Source organism: Camelus bactrianus, chromosome 28 (genome assembly GCF_048773025.1).
Source record: "Camelus bactrianus isolate YW-2024 breed Bactrian camel chromosome 28, ASM4877302v1, whole genome shotgun sequence".
Lineage (NCBI taxonomy): Eukaryota > Metazoa > Chordata > Mammalia > Artiodactyla > Camelidae > Camelus > Camelus bactrianus.
In genome coordinates, this window is record NC_133566.1 from 18,046,403 (window position 1) to 18,064,813 (window position 18,411).

Sequence of the window (18,411 nt, forward strand, 5' to 3'; positions counted from 1 at the left end):
AATCAAGAACTCCCAATTTATCCCTTCCCACCCCCTTCCCCCTGCTGGTAACCATAAGTTTGTTTTCTATGTCTGTGAGTCTGTTTTTGTTTTATAAGTAAGTTCATTTGTGTCTTTTTTTTTTTTTAAGTTCCACATATGAGTGATATCACATGGTATTTTTCTTTCTCTTTCTGGCTAACTTCACTTAGAATGACCATCTCCAGGTCCATCCATCTTGCTGCAAATGGCGTTATTTTATTCTTTTTTTTATTGCTGAGTAATATTCTATTGTATAAATATACCACAACTTCTTTATCCAGTCATCTGTGGATGGACATTTAGGTTGCTTCAATGTCTTGACTATTGTAAATAGTGCTGCTAGGAACACTGGGGTGTGTGTATGTTTTGGAGAACTTTTCTTAACACAAGTTTGTTTTATTTTTCTTACTTTCACCTTCTTGGCTAATCTATTCATTTCTCCATCCATCCATCCATTCTGTATCCATCCCCTGTTATGCACATCACAGAGTAGACGGAGCTGGTGGAGACATCTCCCTGTACCTTCAGCATCTCAGGGGCAGGGGGGCCATGGACTGGCTTAACCCTTTATTAGCAGAATGAGGAAAGAGCTTGATGAAGGCCCATCGCATTGTCCTGCGGACACACAGGGGCAATTCCCTGGGATCAGGGAATCACAGAAGGCAGCCCAGGCAGATGGCATTTTACCTTTTTAGGGGAAACAATACCTACTTTTCTATAGTCACTTTGCAAATGAAAGCTTGTTTGCTTAAAGCCACTTTGCCTATTGGTCAACTCCTTCTGGAGTTGCTTTTCTGTTTTGTTCTTTTTTACAACTATTTGCACCAATAGCGTCATTTCTATTTGGTCAACTTATGGTCGATTCAATAATTTTGCATAAGCCTTTTCTGAAAGGTGTTTATCACTTTAGTGGCATTATGAGTGATGAGTTATTTTTCTATTCTTTGAGCAACTTGATGCTTTATTTAATTTTAAACACTTCAAGGACATTTTAGCCCATAAGCTTGAACACAATTTCTTTAAAACTTATGCCTTAACAATAAATGGTTATCAGTAGTGCATAAGATGTAATTAAGTTGTTTCTTATTATGCAATGACCTTTATCTTTCATTTGGATCCATCACAGAGAGTGTATGGATGGATTAAAACTGCATGGATTGTTAGACCATCACAGATTATTTCACCAGTTAGGGACTGAAGGAAGAGCTCTTACAGATGGCCTGAGTTAGGTTTTATTTCCTAAGGAAATAATCAACCACATGAGCAAAGATACTGATACAAAGATGTTTGTCCCAACATGATTTTCAATAGCAAATAAAAATAACAGGACTAACCATAATAATAAGGACTAATAATAACTGATTGCTATAAATAAATTATGTTGCATCTTTAGAACAAAATACGATACAGCTATTCAGTGGTATGATATCATTATACTTGGCGTGGAAAGAGGTTCTGCTATCTGACTACATGAAAAGAGCAGGTTGAGAAGAGTGTAGGTCTGGGGTACAGATGTGTGTAAAGCTGGTGCGTGGTGGTGACGTGTATACGTGTGCTGAGGAAGCACTGCTGTCCTTGGTTTGCTAATGGTGCATCCCCTGGAAACAAGTTTTCATGTTTTTTTCTTTTTGGTCGATCTGGATTTTCAGGTTTTTCTACAATGAATAGATAGACTTCACATTCCCTAAGCAGGAGAGCTCCGCCTCCAGCATTTCCCTGGCAAAGGCAGGAAGGAAAGAAGGAATGGAGGGAGGTAAGGAGGGAGAGAGGAAGGAAGGAAAAGGAAAGAAGAAAGGAAGGAGGAAAAGAGAGGAAGGAAAGAGGGAGGAACAATCAAAAGAAGGAAGGAGGGGAGGGAGGAGGGAAGAAAGGGGGCTGTTCTAACACCTGCTTTCCCTGGACTGCTCTCTGCACGCATGCCCTTGGGTCCGGAAGGGCCGGATGCCCAGGGGCTGAGTGCTCACGAAGGATCGGAAAGCCCCAGGAAGGGCTTCAGGGCTGCTGGAAGAACACTGTCTCCAGAAGCTTTCCTTCTCGAGAGAGATCATGAGCAGTGGGTGTTTCTGGAAGCTTAAGGTGATGTGAAATTACTCTGGAAACCCTGCTCCTCCGGAGGCTGAGGCAGTTTCAGGGGCCCCTCCCTAGTGCGTTATTAAAAGGGCTGAGGCATCCTCGAGGAGCAGGCAGACGCCACGGACTCCGCCAGGAGAAAGGCGCATTCTGAGGTGTCCTCTGGGGAGCTGGGTGTTATCCTCTCCAGATCGCTGCCCTAGAACCCCCTGCTCTGCGGGGGCTGTTCCCATGCTGAGGGGCTCAGGAGACTGGTTGCTCCCCAGGCCCCTGCCAGCTCAGCCTCCATCTCCACCTAAGATTTTCTGTTATTTCAAAACAGGAGAGTCTGCACACCTGTGAAGCTCAAGATGGTCCTGAGTGGGGCATTGTGCTTCCGGTGAGTACCTGAGCCTTTGATTTGGCTGCATCCTCTGGGGAAAGCGAGTTCCAGGTCGACCAGTTGTCTAGCCTTTCCGGGGTGGGAGGGGCTGTGACTGTCCTGAGCTGGGTGGGGCTCTCGCAGGTGGCGTGGGTGGCCAGGAGGGTGTGAACAGCACCGCACTGCTCTTAGAGAAATTCTTCCAGCCTCTCCAGACTGGGGCTGGCCCCCTCCCTGATGGGAGGGTTGTTCACGAGACTCACCCTGTATAGAGCTGTGGCCTCATCCATCCTAATGAGAACAGGAGGTAGGAGGTTCAGCTTGGAGCCCTGCGGTTACCACCCACTGCAGTGAGTTGATGCCAGTCCAGCCACTACCTCCCTGCTGCCTTTTGAGACAAAACAACAAAGCTCTCCCATCAGTCAGTCTGTCTGTCCACTGGTGTGTGCTGAGCCAGACGCTCTGCTATACTCTGGACTTCTGCAACAGTAAAGGAGAATGTCTTGCTCTCCTGAACTCAGAGTCTACTATAGCTTTTCCCAAAGCATGTTCTTGGGAACCCGAATTCTATGAGTGGCTTTATACAGTGGCACTTCTTGGTCAAGCAAACGTGGGAAATATTGCTTTCTAGATCTTCTTAAAAGAGAACCGTAGCGCAACTCAGTGTATCAGTCACTTTGAAGCAGAGGTTTGTTTAATTGTGTTTCGCCAATGTTAAACCAGTTTGTACACAGCATACTCTTTTCCACATTAACATCTGGAGGAACCCCCTTTAGAACACACCTTTCACCTCACAGGATGTCAGAAAATTGACTGAGATTGTAGATGTGAAATAAATTTGAAAAGTAAAATGAATGAATTTTAAATTTAAAGAAATCCCTCCCTTCGTAGGAATTTCCTGCCTAGGAGTGGCCAAGTGAAAGTCAGTGCACCAAGCAGAAGTAAAGGCGAAAGTAAATCAAGGCTCATATTAATCTGGAAGAGGCCTGGGAAATAGCTAACCCATCTTCTTAGTTTAGCAACGGAGAGACTCAGGCCCAGAGAGGGTGAGCAACTTGTTGGTTGTGACTCAGCGGTGATGGTGGCAGAACTGGGAGGAGAAGCCAGGACTCTGACTCACAGTCTTTTCCAACATAACACACGGAAGAGTTTGGTTAGTGTAGAAAAGATCGAAAAGGGAAGGAGCAAATCCAGACTCAAATGGGAGGCGGGGGGTTGTCCCGTTGGCAGACGGGAGCCCAGCAGGGCTGGGAGCGAAGGTTGTGCCCTTACTTCTGGTGCAGCGGGCAGAGAGGGGAGCAACGCCTGAGGCTGGGGGACCCTCTAGAGCCCAGGCAAGCTGGAGCACCCCTCTCCCCTCACTGAGTGCAACCCCGCCCTGATGTTTCAGAATGAAGGATGCGGCACTGAAGGTGCTTTATCTGCACAATAACCAGCTCCTAGCCGGCGGGCTGCAAGCAGGGAAGGTCATAAAAGGTTGGTGGCAAAACATGACCCTATTTCCCTAGATCTCTCTAAGCTCTGAGGGATGGAAGCCCAAAGAGAGCTTAGAGCAGCCATGCAAATTGGTACAAACCCTACAAACCCTGGGCATCACAAAACCAGGCTGAGGGCAACGACGAATAAAATGCTACCCCTCCCAGCAGGGCACCACGCCCCAGTCCCCCCGGGAGCATCTGTGCAGAGGTGGGAATGTTCTCCACGATGAAAGCTCTGTCATTTCCTCGTAGGTGGACTTAAGTCAGCCATGCGTTTTCCTGGGGGCCGGCGCTGCGGGGGGCGCTGAAGCAGCTGCCCTTGACTTTGCTCCCATGTGGGAGCGGGCGTCTGCCCCATCACCCTGGGTCCCCTCGGCTCCCTGAGGGTTGGAGTGGTGGGACCCAGAGGAGCAGGTGGCCCCATCTGCCCACAGGTGACAGCGTGACAGGTCCTTCTTTCTAAAGCATCGCACACCTGCCCACGTGGAACGCTCTTAGTGGGCGCTGGGGCCAGGCAGAGCCCTCGGTGAGGTTGTGTGTGTGTGTGTGTGTGTGTGTGTGTGTGTGTGTGGCACACGAGGGGATTGTACAAAGAGGCATGAGAACCTCTTCTGTTCCTGGGAGTCTCAGAGGGAAGAGAAAGATGTCCAGATAACTCTAATGAGAGGCTTATAAAGACAAGTTTCAGAAAAGGAGCTGGAGGGCCGAGGGGCATTTAAAGAGGTGGCCAAACCTCCCTTGGGGCTGGGAGAAGACTTGAAGATTTGACCCTGGACAAGGGGGTGGGCGTGGGGATGGGAGGTGGTACCGTGTGCTTCTGTGCCTTGATGTCCACTGGGCCAGCTGCCGGGAAACCACCCTTCTGTACATGACAGCTGCTCCGAGGCTTCTCTTCTTTCCAGCCTGGGGACAGGACACATCATGGAGCCCACAGCGGGGGGAGAGGGGGGCAGGGAAGGGCAGCCCAGGCCCCTGCGTCTGCTTCCTTTCTCTAGGTGAGGAGATCAGCGTGGTCCCCAACCGGTCTCTGGATGCCAAGCTTTCTCCAGTCATCCTGGGCGTCCAGGGCGGGAGCCAGTGCCTGTCGTGTGGGACGGGGCAGGAACCGACTCTGAAACTAGAGGTGGGTCCTGCTGGGGCAGCCTCACCACGTGGCTTCACTGAGACAGGGATGCTGACCCCACTGCGGCCTGGGCTCCTCTCCCTCGCAGGGCTCTGTTGCTCGCAGCTCTGCCTCCCTGAGCCCTCGGCCTGGCTCTCCTCGCTGTCCCCGCCCCTGCCCCTCACCTGCGGCGCCCTCTGCTCGCAGCCGGTGAGCGTCATGGAGATTTACCACGGTGCTGCGGAGTCTAAGAGCTTCACCTTCTACCGGCGGGACACGGGGCTCACCTCCAGCTTCGAGTCAGCTGCCTACCCAGGCTGGTTTCTCTGCACTGTGCTCGAAGCGGACCAGCCTGTCCAGCTCACCCAGCTCCCGAAGGATGCCAGCTGGGACGACCCCATCACCGACTTCTACTTCCAGCAGTGCGACTAGGGCACTGTGCCCCCAGGGCTCCCGGGGCCAGGCCAGCTCGGGCAGGGGAGGGAGGTGACCACCCCACCTTCGCTCACGGGGCCGCACCTGGGATGCACCGGGTACATGGCCGCTCTTCCCCCACCTATTTCCCTAGTTTAGGTAAATCCTGCTGAGATCTGGGGCTTAGTCCAACATTTGCTTCCCTGATAAACGGCACTACTGGGGTAAAACCTGGCAAAAACCATATGAGATAACCCCCTAAGGGGTCAGGGCTGGGGGAGAGGTGGAAATCCTTCATACTTTGTAGTAACTGCCCCGTGGCCCTGAGCACCCCAGGCCAGCTCATCCCCAGTTTCACCTATGAAGGCTCAGCTGCCCGCATGATGTCCCCACTGTGTGTGAGAGGGACAGTGGCCATAGTGTTAAGGCCAACACCCAGCCTCCTCTCCCTTCTCTCTAATTCAGCTGCCGCCATACGCTGCCTCTTCCATCTCTACCCTCCTGCTCTGGCCGTGGGCAGGAGAGGCTGGAGGTGTCCAAGGAAATGGCTTGAGCTCAGAAGACCTAAGATAGACATGCCACACTTTTTGAAACCCGAGGTACAATTAAAACCGCAGATGCTGGTGTCTGTTTGCCTGAAAAGATGCTCATGACATATTGGGTGAGAAGAACAAGTTACAAGCTGGCATATCTTGTAATCTTATTTTAATGCAAAAAAAAAAAAAAAAACTATCTATATATTTCTGCCCAGAAAACAAATCTGAAAGTATTAATGTCAATTTTAGCAACGTCAGGGTGGTGGTATTATAAGTGATTTTTCTTTTTCTTTTTTTAAATTTGTCTGTATTGTCTAATTGTTTTACCATGAAGATGGAGGACTCATGTAATAATGAGAAAAATTAAGTTTGAGGTCAGCAGTGTGGACTTTATTTCTGATTGTCCTCAGCTTCCCCTCCCCTGGAATGAAATCTGAAGGGAATCGAGCTTTGCTGCTCTGGCTGGTAGCAGCAGGGATCAACAAACAGGTCTCAGCCAAGCTGTGAAGCAGGAGATTGTGATGGGTTAGTGTGGCTGGAGTCTCCTGGGGGAGGAATTTATAGAAAGAAAAATCCTGGACTTTGACCCGGCGTGGTCACAGTCTTCTGAGATTCCAAGGGGGTGGGATCCAGCCTCCAAGGGGTCTCCAAGGGCTGGCTGAATAGTGTTCCCCACAATTTGTGTCTTTCTGGGATCCTCAGACCATGACCTTGTTGGGAGGGAAGGACTTGGCAGATGCAGTTAGTCAAGAGGTCATGATGTATGAGGGTGGACCCTAAATCCGATATGACTGGTGTCCCTGTAAGAAGAAGAGTGGAACCCAGAGAAGAAGGCCTTGAGAAGACGGAGGCCAAGGTTACAGTCCTGGTGCCTCCAGGCAAGACATGCCACTGACTGAGACACCGTCCGAAGCCAGCAGGAGGCAAGAATTCTTCCCCGGAGCCTCTGGAGGGAGTATGGCTTTGTAATCTGAACAGTGAGAGAATGAATTTCCGTTGTTTTAAGCCACCAACTCCATGGTACTTGGGAATGGCAGCCCTAGGGGATGAAGACAGCTGCCAGTGACCCCCGTTTCTTGGTACTCACACCCGGTGTGTGCCCCCTCCCCTCCCACATTGTACCGCACTAACCAATAGAATACGGCAGAAGTAACATCATGCTGCTTCTGAGATGAGGTTACAGAAGACACTGTGCCTTCTCTCTTGGCCTCTCTGTTTCTTCTTTCACTCATGCCGGTGGGAGCCAACGGCGCTGTGTGATCAGCCCTATAAAGAGACCCAGTGGTTGAAAAATGAAGCCTCCTGCCAGCTGGGACACGGATGAGCTTGGAAACCGCTCCTCCTGCCCAGGCAGACTTTCGGATGCAGCCCTGACCGACTGCAACCTAAGGAGAGACTCTGAAGCAGAGTCACCCAGCTCAGCTGCTCTGGAGTCCCGACCCTCCGAAACTGTGGGAGACAATGAGTGTTCTTGCTTTAAGTTGCTAAGTTTTGGTGGGAGCTGGGGGTGGGGGTGGCGGTGAGTCATTTGTTACACAGCAATAGAGAACTAACACACAGGGAAAGAGAAATAAATATATTTATTTTATTATGATTGCAATTTTCTCCAGCACTTTCATTTTCCTTCTCAAAATAAACATCAGTCCTTTTATTTCCCCAAATGTCCTATTTAAAAGCTGATTATACCAAATTGATTGAAGACTCTCTGTTCCTACAAGGTTAGATCTTCCTTGACCATCTTTGCACATCCAGACATATGTGCCAGGGGCACGCAGCTCCAGTGTCCCTACCTAAACCCTGGGGAATGGGAGCAGAAGCCAGAGGCGGGTGCTGGGTGTCCCATCTGCACCTCAGCCGTCAGACCAGCCTGGCAGGTTCAGATTCTGCTAAGGGACCAGCAGGAGAGTGGCCAGGCCAGGCGCATCTGCTCCTGTGGACCTCAGTGGTCCCAGCTTCCCCAGGCTTCTCAGGGCTGCCGAGAACAGACCTGGTTCACACACTCTCTGCCCACATGCCCAGCCATCACCTCCTCCGAGAAACCTTTGCTGGGTTGAGATCCCCTGCTCTGATAGTGCTTTGTGCTCACCTCTATGCTAACTTCCCCTCCTTGCAATAAATTGACTTGGGGGTCTGCAGCCCTGAAAATGACCTCAAGGTCAAGGCTGTATCAGTTTGTTTCCAAGCGCCTCGAATTGTGTTTGGTAAATAATTGGAATCCAGTGAGAGCAGCGTGTGGAAACCGTTCCTCCACCCTGGGATAGTCTCTCTCTCTCACTTCCACCCAGTCTAAATGGACCCGCCCATCTAAATGGACCCGCCCTTCTGCACGCTCCCGGGATTCCACCTCATTCTTGAAGCTTTCTCCAGCCCAATGTCATTGCTTCATCATTTGTAGGATGATAGAATTCAAAAGGGCTTTCGCAGGGATGAGCAGTTGGAAAAAGCGGAAAGTAAAATGCTACATTTAGGAATGTGTGGGCTGGGCTCACCAGGGCTGTCCAAGTGAGGGAGGTAGGGTGGTTTCAGAGGTCTTCAGTTTCAGTGTAAGCCCTCAGGCGAGGCCTGTATTTACAGCAGTGTAATACCCATGTCACGTGGAGTGTGTTCCAGTTGTAGGCACTGGGGACTTAACAGTGCCCTGAAGAACAGGAGGGTCCCAAGACCAAGTCATAAGGCAAGAGGCTAAGGAGCTGAGGGTCTTTATCCTGAAGAAGCAACACTCAGGGAGCCCCCTCACCCTGACCCCTGCCTTCAGGTAGAAGAATAGCCTTGTTCTGTGTAATTCCAGAAAGCACAAGTAGGACCAAGGAGCGGAAATTCTGTGTGACGCCCCAGATTTTAACCATAAGGACCACACACACTGCTAGGGTTTCTTCAGGTTGAGAGGTCCTTGGCTCTGCTGGGGGCTGCAGCATCTCTCTCTCTCAGGGATGCTGAAGCACAGATTCTCCACGTGCAGCCCATCTGCATCGCCAAGGCCCTTTCAGTTCTGGGAATTTACCTTTTTACTGAAGGAGGTTCTCTGCCTCTGTTGTCTCCAATATTCCCTTGGCTCACAGATTAGAGAGTCTGGTCTTATTAATTATCTTTTCAAGTGTTTATGACTTAGCTCCCCAGCCAGACTGGAGAGCTACTTAACGACAGGGACCACGTGTTGTAGGCCTTTGTCGCACAGCCTTGTAAATGCTTAGTCAACGTTCATGGGTTGCCTGGTATGATACCCCTTGCTTTGACCTTTTCTACTGAGGGGACAAGAGATTGGGAGAGGGGGTGAAGAATGGTCTCTGGCCTTAGAAAACAGAAATCTGTTCCCATCTCTGCCAGTCTTTTCTTTTTAAATTGAAGGATAGTCAGTTACAATGTGTCAGTTTCTGGTGTACAGCATCATGTTTCAGTCATTCATATACATACATATACTCATTTTCATACTTTTTTTCATTCTAGGTTACTACAAGATATTGAATATAGTTCCCTGTGCTACACAGCAGAAACTTGTTGTTTATCTATTTTATATTTTGTAGTTAATATTTGCAAATGTTGAACTCCCAATTTATCTCTTCCTACCCTCTTCCCCCCACCCCAGGTAACCATATGCTTGTTTACTCTGTCTGTGAGTCTGTTTCTGTTTTGTAGATAAGTTCATTAGTGTCTTCTTTTTTTTTCTTTTTTCAGATGCCACATATAAGTGATATCATATGGTATTTTTCTTTCTCTTTTTGGCTTACTTTACTTAGAATGATGATCTCCAGGTCTATCCATGTTGCTGCAAATGGCATTATTTTATTCTTTCTTATGGCTGAGTAGTATTCCATTGTATAAATGTACCACAGCTTCTTTATCCAGTCATCTTTTGGTGGACATTTAGGTTGTTTCCATGTCTTGGCTATTATAAATAGTACTTTTATGAGCATTGGGGTATATGTATCTTTTTGAATTAGAGTTCCCTCCAGATATATGCCAGGAGTGGGATTGCTGGATCATGGGGTAAGTGTATTTTTAATTTTTTGAGGAATCTCCATACTTGTTTCTGTAATGGCTGCACCAAATTGCATTCCCACCAACAGTGTAGGAGGGTTCCCTTTTCTCCACACTCTCTCCAGCATTTGTCATTTGTGGACTTTTTAATCATGGCCATTCTGACTAGTGTGAGGTGATACCTCATTGCAGTTTTGATCTGCATTTCTCTGATGCCCATCTTTTCTCATCTCTGCAGACTTCTAGGTTTTGGACTGACTCCTCCCGCTTCCTCATCAAGCCCTTTACGGAATTTTGCAAATGACCTATGAGGGAGAATTACATTAAGGCCATTGGTCCCCAGAAAATACTATGTCCAAGTGCCTCTGCCCCTTATGAACAGGCAGATGAATGGATGTATGGATGAATGAGTAGATGGACTGATGGATAGATGGATGGATGGATGGATGGACTGAATTAAGTAATGTCAGTGAGAGGCCTGAATGTTCTTTATCCTTGCCCTGCTCACAATCTGTCAGGTGCCCTCATAGTCCAGGGCATGGATACTGCTCTGTCCCAGGATGAATCTAAGGTCAATGTCCTAATCTGCAGGTGGGATTCCTTAGACATTCCATTTCGTCAAGCTGGTACCAACTAATAGAACCTACTGAAAAACAGAGACTTTCTTCTCATCTTCCTAAACAGGACCACACTCACAATGCCATCAGCCCCCGTTCTCACGTTGCCTCACTGGCTATAGCCTGGCTACAGACAAAAGTCTGTCCTTTGGCCCTTCAGACACATTCACTCCTGCCTCTTCTGCCTCTCTAAGCCTAGGATAGAGCCCCATGGCCCCATGGGGCACCAAAAGGAAGGTGATATAAAGACGTCTGACCCCAGCATTGTTTATCTGGCTGCCAAAACCACCAATGACAGTACCAATGACAGTAGCTATGAGCAGAGCCCCAGTGCCTGGCTTCTGCCGAGGCTTTATGGGTGACTCTCTCCCCTTTGAACAAACACTCATTTATGCCCCCACCTTCTTATTATCTGTACTGTGCTGAAGATATTGTGAAATCCCTGGGCCTTTCTTCCCCATCCTGGAGCCAATTATAAAGATTGCTACAGGCCTGACCCACCCAGTCCAGACAGTATAAATTCAGAGCAGGTGCCCTGGAGAAATCAGTTGGAGGTTCCAGGCACCCAGGATCTGCAGGTCAGTGGTGGACAGGCAGTATCTTTCTCTCTTTCTCTCTTTTCCCTCCCTTCTGTCAAAATCTCTGACATGCCATCTCCTTTTAACTCCTCCTGGCAAGCTCTCTAGTTATCAAGCTATCCCTGCCATGGAACACGATGGCACGCTAAATAAATCTAGGGGCACAAAGGAGCCATTGGAGGGGAGGGTATAGGTTAAACCAAATCAAGATTTTAAAATATTTAGGACCATGGATTTTATAAAATAATTTCAGAAGAAATCATCTAAGCCAGTGGTATTCCACAATGTTTGGTGAACTCGGGGGTTCCTCAGAGATGCCCCATGTTTGTCTCAGTCATCAGTGCTAGCTGGGTGCTGGTGTCTCCATCACCCCCTGCTTCAGTAAAAGCAGGTGTCTTTTACCCATTTAACTTTCATTAGGTTCCTGGGTAAAGTGTCCTTCTGAAACTTAAAGTAGTTTTGAAAAATATTGACCTTGCCCAAATCTCTGTTCCAAATGATAATAAATTGGAGGTGTAGGGACAAAAAAACGGGACTCCCCAAGGTGGCAAGACAAAATTGGTAGCCGAGCTAAGCCTAGAACCAACCTTACCATGCAAATCTGCTGTGTGTGTTTCTATGTCCTGCTCTTAAGCACTGATGTGTCTCCATTGGGGTGGTTGCAGAGAGCTACAAGGGATGCTTTGTGCCTTCAGGATCTTGTTAGCTTTTATAAGGGAAACAAATGTCCGTATATAGAACAATAAACAATCCAGTGAAATGTGATAAGAGTTCAAAGTAGGTCTGCAATAGTAAAAGAGAGATTCATTAAACTCTGAGTCATGGAATCATTGATAGTTTGATCTGGAAAGAATCTTAATAACCACATACTCTAATGCCATAATTTTATCGATGCCAAAGCTGAAGATTGGAGGTTAAGTGACCTGACCTTGCATGTCTGAGCTATTACTCTGAGCTGATCATTAACTTGGCAGAATTAGATACTCAACCCACAGGTAATAATACCATGTCCAGTGGCCCTAATGCCAATAGATCTGCATGGACAACGACGTGGACAGCTGGCTTTCGAGGCAGGGAAACCAAAGCTAACCGAGTGTGCACATTAAGAAGACAAGAAAGAAGTCATGTTGTCAAAGGGGTGGTTTAGCGTCCACAGAGCAGTGAGATACACTTAGATACGTGCTTCGTACAGCGGGAAGCCAGAGTAGGCTCTAGAGCTGGGCGGGGATGAGATGAAAGCACTGCTTAGAATATGAGTCCGGGGAACTCAGATAGGGCGGGCTGGACTGAAGGCAGAGACACCAGGATTGTGGGCACAGCGCTAATCGTTACCAAGAAACCAAAGTTTGGAAGAAGTAACTTACTGAGACTTGTTTAGAAATCTGACACGGAGTCAGGAAAAGTGGGAGGAACGCTCATCAGCTCTCAGTGGGCTTGCGTCAAGGTCATGATGCCGTCAGCCGATCAGGGCTGGGGAGATCTTCCGGTCCTTTGCTGCTCAAAGGGTGGTCCAGGGACCAGCAGCATTAATATCATTAGGTCCCACCCCAGACCTAGGGAATCAGGACCTGTATTTTTAACAAGAGCTGAAGGTGATTTATGTGTTTATTAGGGAGTAAGAAGAACTGAGCTCATGTGTCAGTTCCCAAGCCTGGCTGATCACGGAGTCACTTCCAGAACCTTCAGCCCAGGAAACAGCACTTCTCAAGAGTCCCCCAGGTGATTCAATGGTCAGGCCCGTGCTGGGAGCCAATGACTTTAACTGAACACTTCATTTTTTAAAATTTAAAATTTACTTTATACTACAAAGGAAATTTATATAATATAAGGAAAAATGTTGAGATGTTAAAAAAAAAATTAAAGATCACCCATAATCCTGTCAGCCATCGGTAGGTCCTATGACCATACTGACACTCTTTGTTTCTAGGTATGCATGTGGATTTAAATGGAATCATTGTGCACATGTTATCTATGACCAGCACTTTTCACTGAATATATTTGACTTTTGATCTTTTTATATCATAAAATGTTTTTCTACGTCATCTTTGATGAACACAGACTTTCTTGTTTACTAAGTTTGCCATAATTTTTTTTAAACAATCACTCTTATTGGGCATTTAGGTTATTTCCAATTTCTTGCTATTATAAAAAAATGATGCAGTGAACATCTTTATTGCTAAAACTTCAGGCAATGCATTATTTTCCCTGAGAATAAGGGCAAGAAATGAAATGACAAAGTACGTAGAATGCTTTAAGAGTTTGATTCACATCACCAACACCCATCCAGGATTTGTACTCTTATTGGTGTCCTGTGATCCTTTGCTTTCAACAACCCTTAAGACTCCCACTGCAAAGCCCAGGGATAGGAAAGGACGTGTCTAAGGTGATTGAGTGGTAGATCCAATGCTAAAAGCCACCTGGGCTACAGCCTTCCTCCTAACACCCAGGCCATGCTGCTCGGGGCTGCTGAGGTGGCCGGAAGTCCTGCCATCAGCATCAACCTATTCCTCCTTACCTGCTTCCCAAAACATCCCACAGGGTCCCTCTCAGGGCCCTCCTCCTTTGTTTCCACCTTTCTCCCATTTCCTCTAATTTTCTGTTTTATTCTCTTTTCTCTTCTCCCTCCCTTCTTGCACGGTGAGAGAATCAGGTTTACTCTGTAAACCTCAGCTCTAGCCATTCTTGGATTTACTTTTCTGGGCTATTTTCCAACCACTCTCATGCCCTGATTGGCTCTGAGCTTCTTTCCATGCTGGATTCTGGAATGGTCTTTCTGAGGTGGTCATTTTGGGGAGAATCTCTGGGGCAGGATGGTCCCACCGGAAGGAGCGGAGCCGTGTGAAGGGCTGTGCTCTGGGGTTTGTATGGGGACGCTGGCTTCAGTTCACATCATTTCTCCTCAGAAACACAAGTCTGTATATCTCAAGCCTGTCCTGTTTTCCATCTGGAATAAGTGGGGGTTTGGATGGTCTCTCACAGTCCTGGCAAAGCCATCCAGTCCCTGGAACGATGCTTCCTAATTCTGCAGGGAGACCCTGCCCGCCCCACCTGCAGGCACTGTTCCTCCCTCTTTGCTGGGCCCTAAGCCCCTGCTAGGGCGAGGAAGGTGGGAATGTGGTGAGTCTAAGGCCAGGCTGAGGAGTGGGACAAGACTGGAGTCAGGTTCGTCCTCAAACTGTGAGGCTGGAGCCCAGTCCAGCCCAGTCTCAGCCCTGGGGAGGGCTCCTGGCTGAACTCTTTGGGAGAACCTGTTCCCTGGCTTCCCAGAGCGAGGACCAGTGCACAGTCACAGCTCATCCCTCTGCCAGCTCGGTGTGTGGGGACAGCCCCGAATGAGGGAGATGCATTGCTGCCTGGAGCTCACTGGGCTGGGTAGACCTTGGTGGATTCCGGCAGGCCGATGAGACCTTTCTGCCCTCTGATTGGGCGATTTGGGCCCTCGGGGCATCTGCCCCGCGCCCCCACAGCTCCACTGCCCTCCTTCCCTGACAACCCTTTTCTTCTTCCCTGCCAGCAAGGACCCAGTCACCCCTGACCACAGCAATGTGCTCCCTCCCCATGGCAAGATACTACATGTAAGTCTTCCTGGAGCCCTCCCTTTCCTAATCGGGGGTCTGGAGATAAAAGAGGAAGCGGGAAGGAAGGCTGAGTCAGAGGAAGAGGCTCCTTCTCACCCCAGAAATCTCAAGTGCCCCATAATTAAGCTTAATCACCATCATAAACACAGTAGCTTTCTTTCCTGAACCTCTGCAAGATGCCAGCCATCCTGCTGCCTTGCCTCCATCCTGAGGAATCCACAAGGTGAGCATTACTAAGCCCATTTTATAGATCTGGAAACTGAGGCTCAGAAGAGGTTATAAAGTACCTGGTGTCACACAGGGCCAGGATGCAGACTCCATATTCCCTCTGCTGCTCCAGCCTCCTCTCTCTAAAAGCTCAGAGATAATTTTGCATCCCAGTGATAGGGTCTTTATATGTTAGCCTCTGTGGCCTTGACTCCCAGGCTGGGCTTCCAACTTTTACTTGGATTTCATCTCATTTGACATTTGAGTCTTTACTTAAGAGTTTACCACTTTATTGCCTATGATTCTTGTTAAACTCTCTCAAGCCCTTCAAGGAATGAGTTAAGGTCTCATAAAAATAAAATAAGACTGACTTCTGGGATGCATTTCTTTAGCTCCTTCACAGGCCTGTTGTATCCTAGACCTGGGGGACTGGTCAGGGCCTCCAGGAAGTTACAATGTGGCCGGGAAGGCAAGACATGCAACTGACAAAACAGATGTCAGCTCTCTGGGGCATCTAGTCTGGGTTCTGGTCCCTGAGCAGAATGTTGCTGGCAGGTGAATTTCCCACAATTCCTGGTTGTCCAGGATGCAGGGAGCATGCCAGCCAGCAAACCGAGGTTCTTTTCAGATCTTCGTCTTTATTGTGCAAGTGAACCTGCCGTAAACACATCCAGTCATTAGCTAAGGGTATTATCATGAGCTCTTATTGCAAGAGAGGAATCTCCTGGAGGTGGTGTTGGCCCAGAGGTTCTGGCCTCGAAGGTAAGGAGGGCTCCCAGACTGATAACCACGACTGATAACCACCTCTGAAACCAGCCAGCAATGGACTGACAGCATGGGCATGACTTTGATATTGCAAAGACTCACTGCGGTTCCCTCCAGGCTTCCCAGCATGTGTTTCCCCTCCCAGGCTGATCATTAGAACCACAGCCAACCCCCAAGCCTGTACCAGGCCCTGCTCCAGTTCACTGACCCCCTGTATTTGGCACCCACGGCACAGCCCACCCCACCCCACCCTTCATACACTTGCAACACTCACCAGAGCAGGGTGACCAGGCTGGCACACTTACCATTACATAGGATTTTTTCCCTCATTTGAGGATTTTCTTCTATAAAAAGTCTTTTGGGGCCGGGGGACAGGTATAGCTCAGTGGTAGAGCGTGGGTTTAGCATGCGTGAGGTCCTGCATTCAATCCCCAGTAACTTCATTAAAAATTTTTTTTGAAGTCTTTAAGATATCTGAAAAACAAATTACACTTTATTATACAATAAATTAATGTCTTTACTAGAAAAAATCAGGTGGGCCCAGAAAATCGGGGATAAGGCTCACTGTGTCCCAGAGACATTGGAACCTCATTAGGAAATTTCTCAGGAGGGGCGTGGAAAAGAGGAAAACTCTCTACCCCTCAGTGAGAAGACACAGGTGCCCGTCACGGCTGTGACGGCCCGACAGGGGCCAAGCCTGGTGAAAAGAGAGGGGCACAGCCTCGGGAAGTCACGGGCCCCGGAAGGCCTTCCCTGGCCTGAGGCTGGCCTGGTCTTGACAGGCTCTGGGGCGGAGCAGTGCCCCACTCCTCACCTGCAGGAGGAGAAGGACCCCCTAGTGCTCAGAGTGGCCAGTCAGAGCGGGGGTGGGAGGGCTGTGGGGCTGGGCGGGGCCTGAGCGGGGCGGGCCCTCAGTCCTGCCGTCCTGTTGCAGAATTAAGGACGCGGATCAGAAGGCGCTGTACGTGAGAGACAGCCAGCTCCTGGTGGGACACCCCGATGCAGACAACCGTTGTGCAGGTGCGCGCCTGTGGCTCAGGCCCCCCTTCCCTCCTGCCTCCAGTCACGGCCAGAGGAGCGGCAGGGATCTTCCGAGGACTTCTCGTAGTGAAGGGTCAGGACCCCTGCAGGGATCCCAGCTCGCCCTGCAGCCTGATGCGGAGGCCAGGCCAGCTGTGCCCTGGCCCAGTGCCTTCCTGCCAGAGCCTTAGATGGGGTCCCCTCATCTCCTGGCTCTCTCCTCTCCTCTTCTCCCTCCCAGAGAAGATCTGCATACTCCCCAACCGAGGCCTGGACCGCACCAACTTCCCCATCTTCCTGGGGATCCAGGGAGGCAGTCGTTGCCTGGCATGTGTGGAGACTGGAGACGGGCCCTCCCTGCAGCTGGAGGTGAGAGACCGTGCCCCATTCTGGGGGCCGCCGTAGACCTGGCCTGGCCTCCAGGATGCTCTGGCATCTCTGCACCCATCTGTGGATTTCCGGCCAGGTCCACACGTCCCTCTCATGCAGGTTTCCACCATCTCTCTCTGCACCCAGCACCCAGACCCTCCCCTCCAAAACCTGCAGAGGGCAGTTCCCTAGAGAAGGACTCACCCTGTCTGGTCCCTTGTTGGTCAAGCCCCAGAGGGGCTGACATTCAATCTGCAGCCTCATCCAGAAGCCACCGCCTTGTCCCCGCAGGATGCGAACATCGAGGACCTGTACAAGAATGGTGAGCAGGCCACACGCTTCACCTTCTTCCAGAGAAGCCTGGGCCCCACCTTCAGGCTCGAAGCTGCTGCCTGGCCTGGCTGGTTCCTCTGTGGCTCGGCTGAACCCCAGCAGCCCATCCGACTCACCAAGGAGAGTGAGCCCTCAGCCTGCACTGAGTTCTACTTTGAACAGAGTCGGTAGGGAGACCGGGTGCTGAGTTCCCAGCCTGATATCCCCAAACCAAGCTCATCCTGCCCAGGGTCTCTGGTAGGCAAAATAATGCCCCCCCCCACCGCGATGTCCACATCTGGATCTCCAGAACCCGTGAGTATATTACCTTCCATGACAAAAAGGACTTTGCAAATGTGGTGAAGTTAAGGATAATTCATCCTGGATTATCCCAGTGGGCCCAACGTAGTCAATCTCAAGGATCCTCCTGTGACGGAGGCAGGAGGGTAAGAGTCGGAGAGAACTTGGAAGATGCTATGCTGCCAACTTTGAAGACAGAGGAGGGGGCTATGAGCCAGTGAATGTGGGTGGTTCCTAGAAGCTGGAAAAGGCAAGGGAATGGATTCTCCCTGGAGCTTCCAGAAAAAATGTGGCCTTGCTGACACCTTGACTTTAGTCCAGTGGAACCCATTTCAGACTTCTGACCTCCAGAGCTGTAAAAGAATAAAGTAGTGTTGTTTTAAGCCATTCAGTTTGTGATCATTTGTTGCAGCAACTGTAGGAAATAAATACAGGGCCTTGGTGGCCTCTGTGTGCAGGGTTTAATGCAAGAGGCCCCGGGTAACTCGGTGTGTTCTTGGAAGCCTGGCCACAGCTTCTTCTCCACTCCCTCTGCTTCCAGAAACCACCAAGAAGCTCCGGGCAGAACCCAGCTCTCCTGCTCTGTCCATGGACAACGCCGTGGGCTGCTGACAATTTCAGCTGTAGTTCAGGTCACAATTTTTCTATCAGATACTTCATGATGAATCAGACCCAACTGATTGACTGGTACCATTCGTTGTCTGCTGG

At 49.4% G+C, this 18,411-nt stretch overlaps 2 protein-coding genes across 10 annotated transcripts; both read left to right on the forward strand.

The window, feature by feature from the left end:
* Window positions 1–1,709: 1,709 nt before the first annotated feature.
* Window positions 1,710–7,577, forward strand: IL36RN (interleukin 36 receptor antagonist). 5 transcript variants are annotated; one of them, XM_045519556.2, is made up of 6 exons: window positions 1,731–1,774; window positions 2,414–2,470; window positions 3,344–3,498; window positions 3,843–3,928; window positions 4,926–5,053; window positions 5,240–7,577. In XM_045519556.2, exons 4-6 carry the CDS (start codon window positions 3,844–3,846, stop codon window positions 5,462–5,464), a joined length of 438 nt encoding a protein of 145 aa, XP_045375512.1. In that variant the 5' UTR covers window positions 1,731–1,774; window positions 2,414–2,470; window positions 3,344–3,498; window position 3,843; the 3' UTR covers window positions 5,465–7,577. The 5 variants fall into 5 exon arrangements, with proteins under 5 accessions (XP_045375510.1, XP_045375512.1, XP_045375511.1 ...); XM_045519554.2 differs by lacking the exon at window positions 3,344–3,498 and having other exon boundaries at window positions 1,710–1,774; XM_045519555.2 differs by lacking the exons at window positions 1,731–1,774; window positions 3,344–3,498 and adding an exon at window positions 1,907–2,097.
* A 3,522-nt stretch (window positions 7,578–11,099) lies between these two features.
* Window positions 11,100–18,084, forward strand: IL1F10 (interleukin 1 family member 10). 5 transcript variants are annotated; one of them, XM_010958974.3, is made up of 5 exons: window positions 11,100–11,152; window positions 14,667–14,727; window positions 16,637–16,722; window positions 16,964–17,091; window positions 17,383–18,084. In XM_010958974.3, the coding sequence occupies exons 2-5, from the start codon at window positions 14,696–14,698 to the stop codon at window positions 17,593–17,595; spliced, it is 459 nt and encodes a 152-aa protein (XP_010957276.1). In that variant the 5' UTR covers window positions 11,100–11,152; window positions 14,667–14,695; the 3' UTR covers window positions 17,596–18,084. The 5 variants fall into 5 exon arrangements, with proteins under 5 accessions (XP_010957276.1, XP_074210578.1, XP_010957277.1 ...); XM_074354477.1 differs by lacking the exon at window positions 11,100–11,152 and adding an exon at window positions 12,765–12,871 and having other exon boundaries at window positions 16,637–16,816; XM_010958975.3 differs by lacking the exon at window positions 11,100–11,152 and adding an exon at window positions 12,765–12,871.
* Window positions 18,085–18,411: the final 327 nt, after the last annotated feature.

What these genes read in the sequence shown, in the direction of transcription:
- IL36RN (XM_045519553.2), top strand. Translation starts at nt 4,799, where the DNA reads ATGACAGCTGCTCCGAGGCTTCTCTTCTTTCCAGCCTGGGGACAGGAC. An exon ending in AACCGACTCTGAAACTAGAG is followed by an intron (nt 5,054 to 5,239) that starts GTGGGTCCTGCT and finishes CTCTGCTCGCAG; the next exon opens with CCGGTGAGCGTCATGGAGAT.
- IL1F10 (XM_045519551.2), top strand. Translation starts at nt 14,907, where the DNA reads ATGCCAGCCATCCTGCTGCCTTGCCTCCATCCTGAGGAATCCACAAG. An exon ending in TGCAGACAACCGTTGTGCAG is followed by an intron (nt 16,723 to 16,963) that starts GTGCGCGCCTGT and finishes TCTCCCTCCCAG; the next exon opens with AGAAGATCTGCATACTCCCC. An exon ending in GGCCCTCCCTGCAGCTGGAG is followed by an intron (nt 17,092 to 17,382) that starts GTGAGAGACCGT and finishes TTGTCCCCGCAG; the next exon opens with GATGCGAACATCGAGGACCT.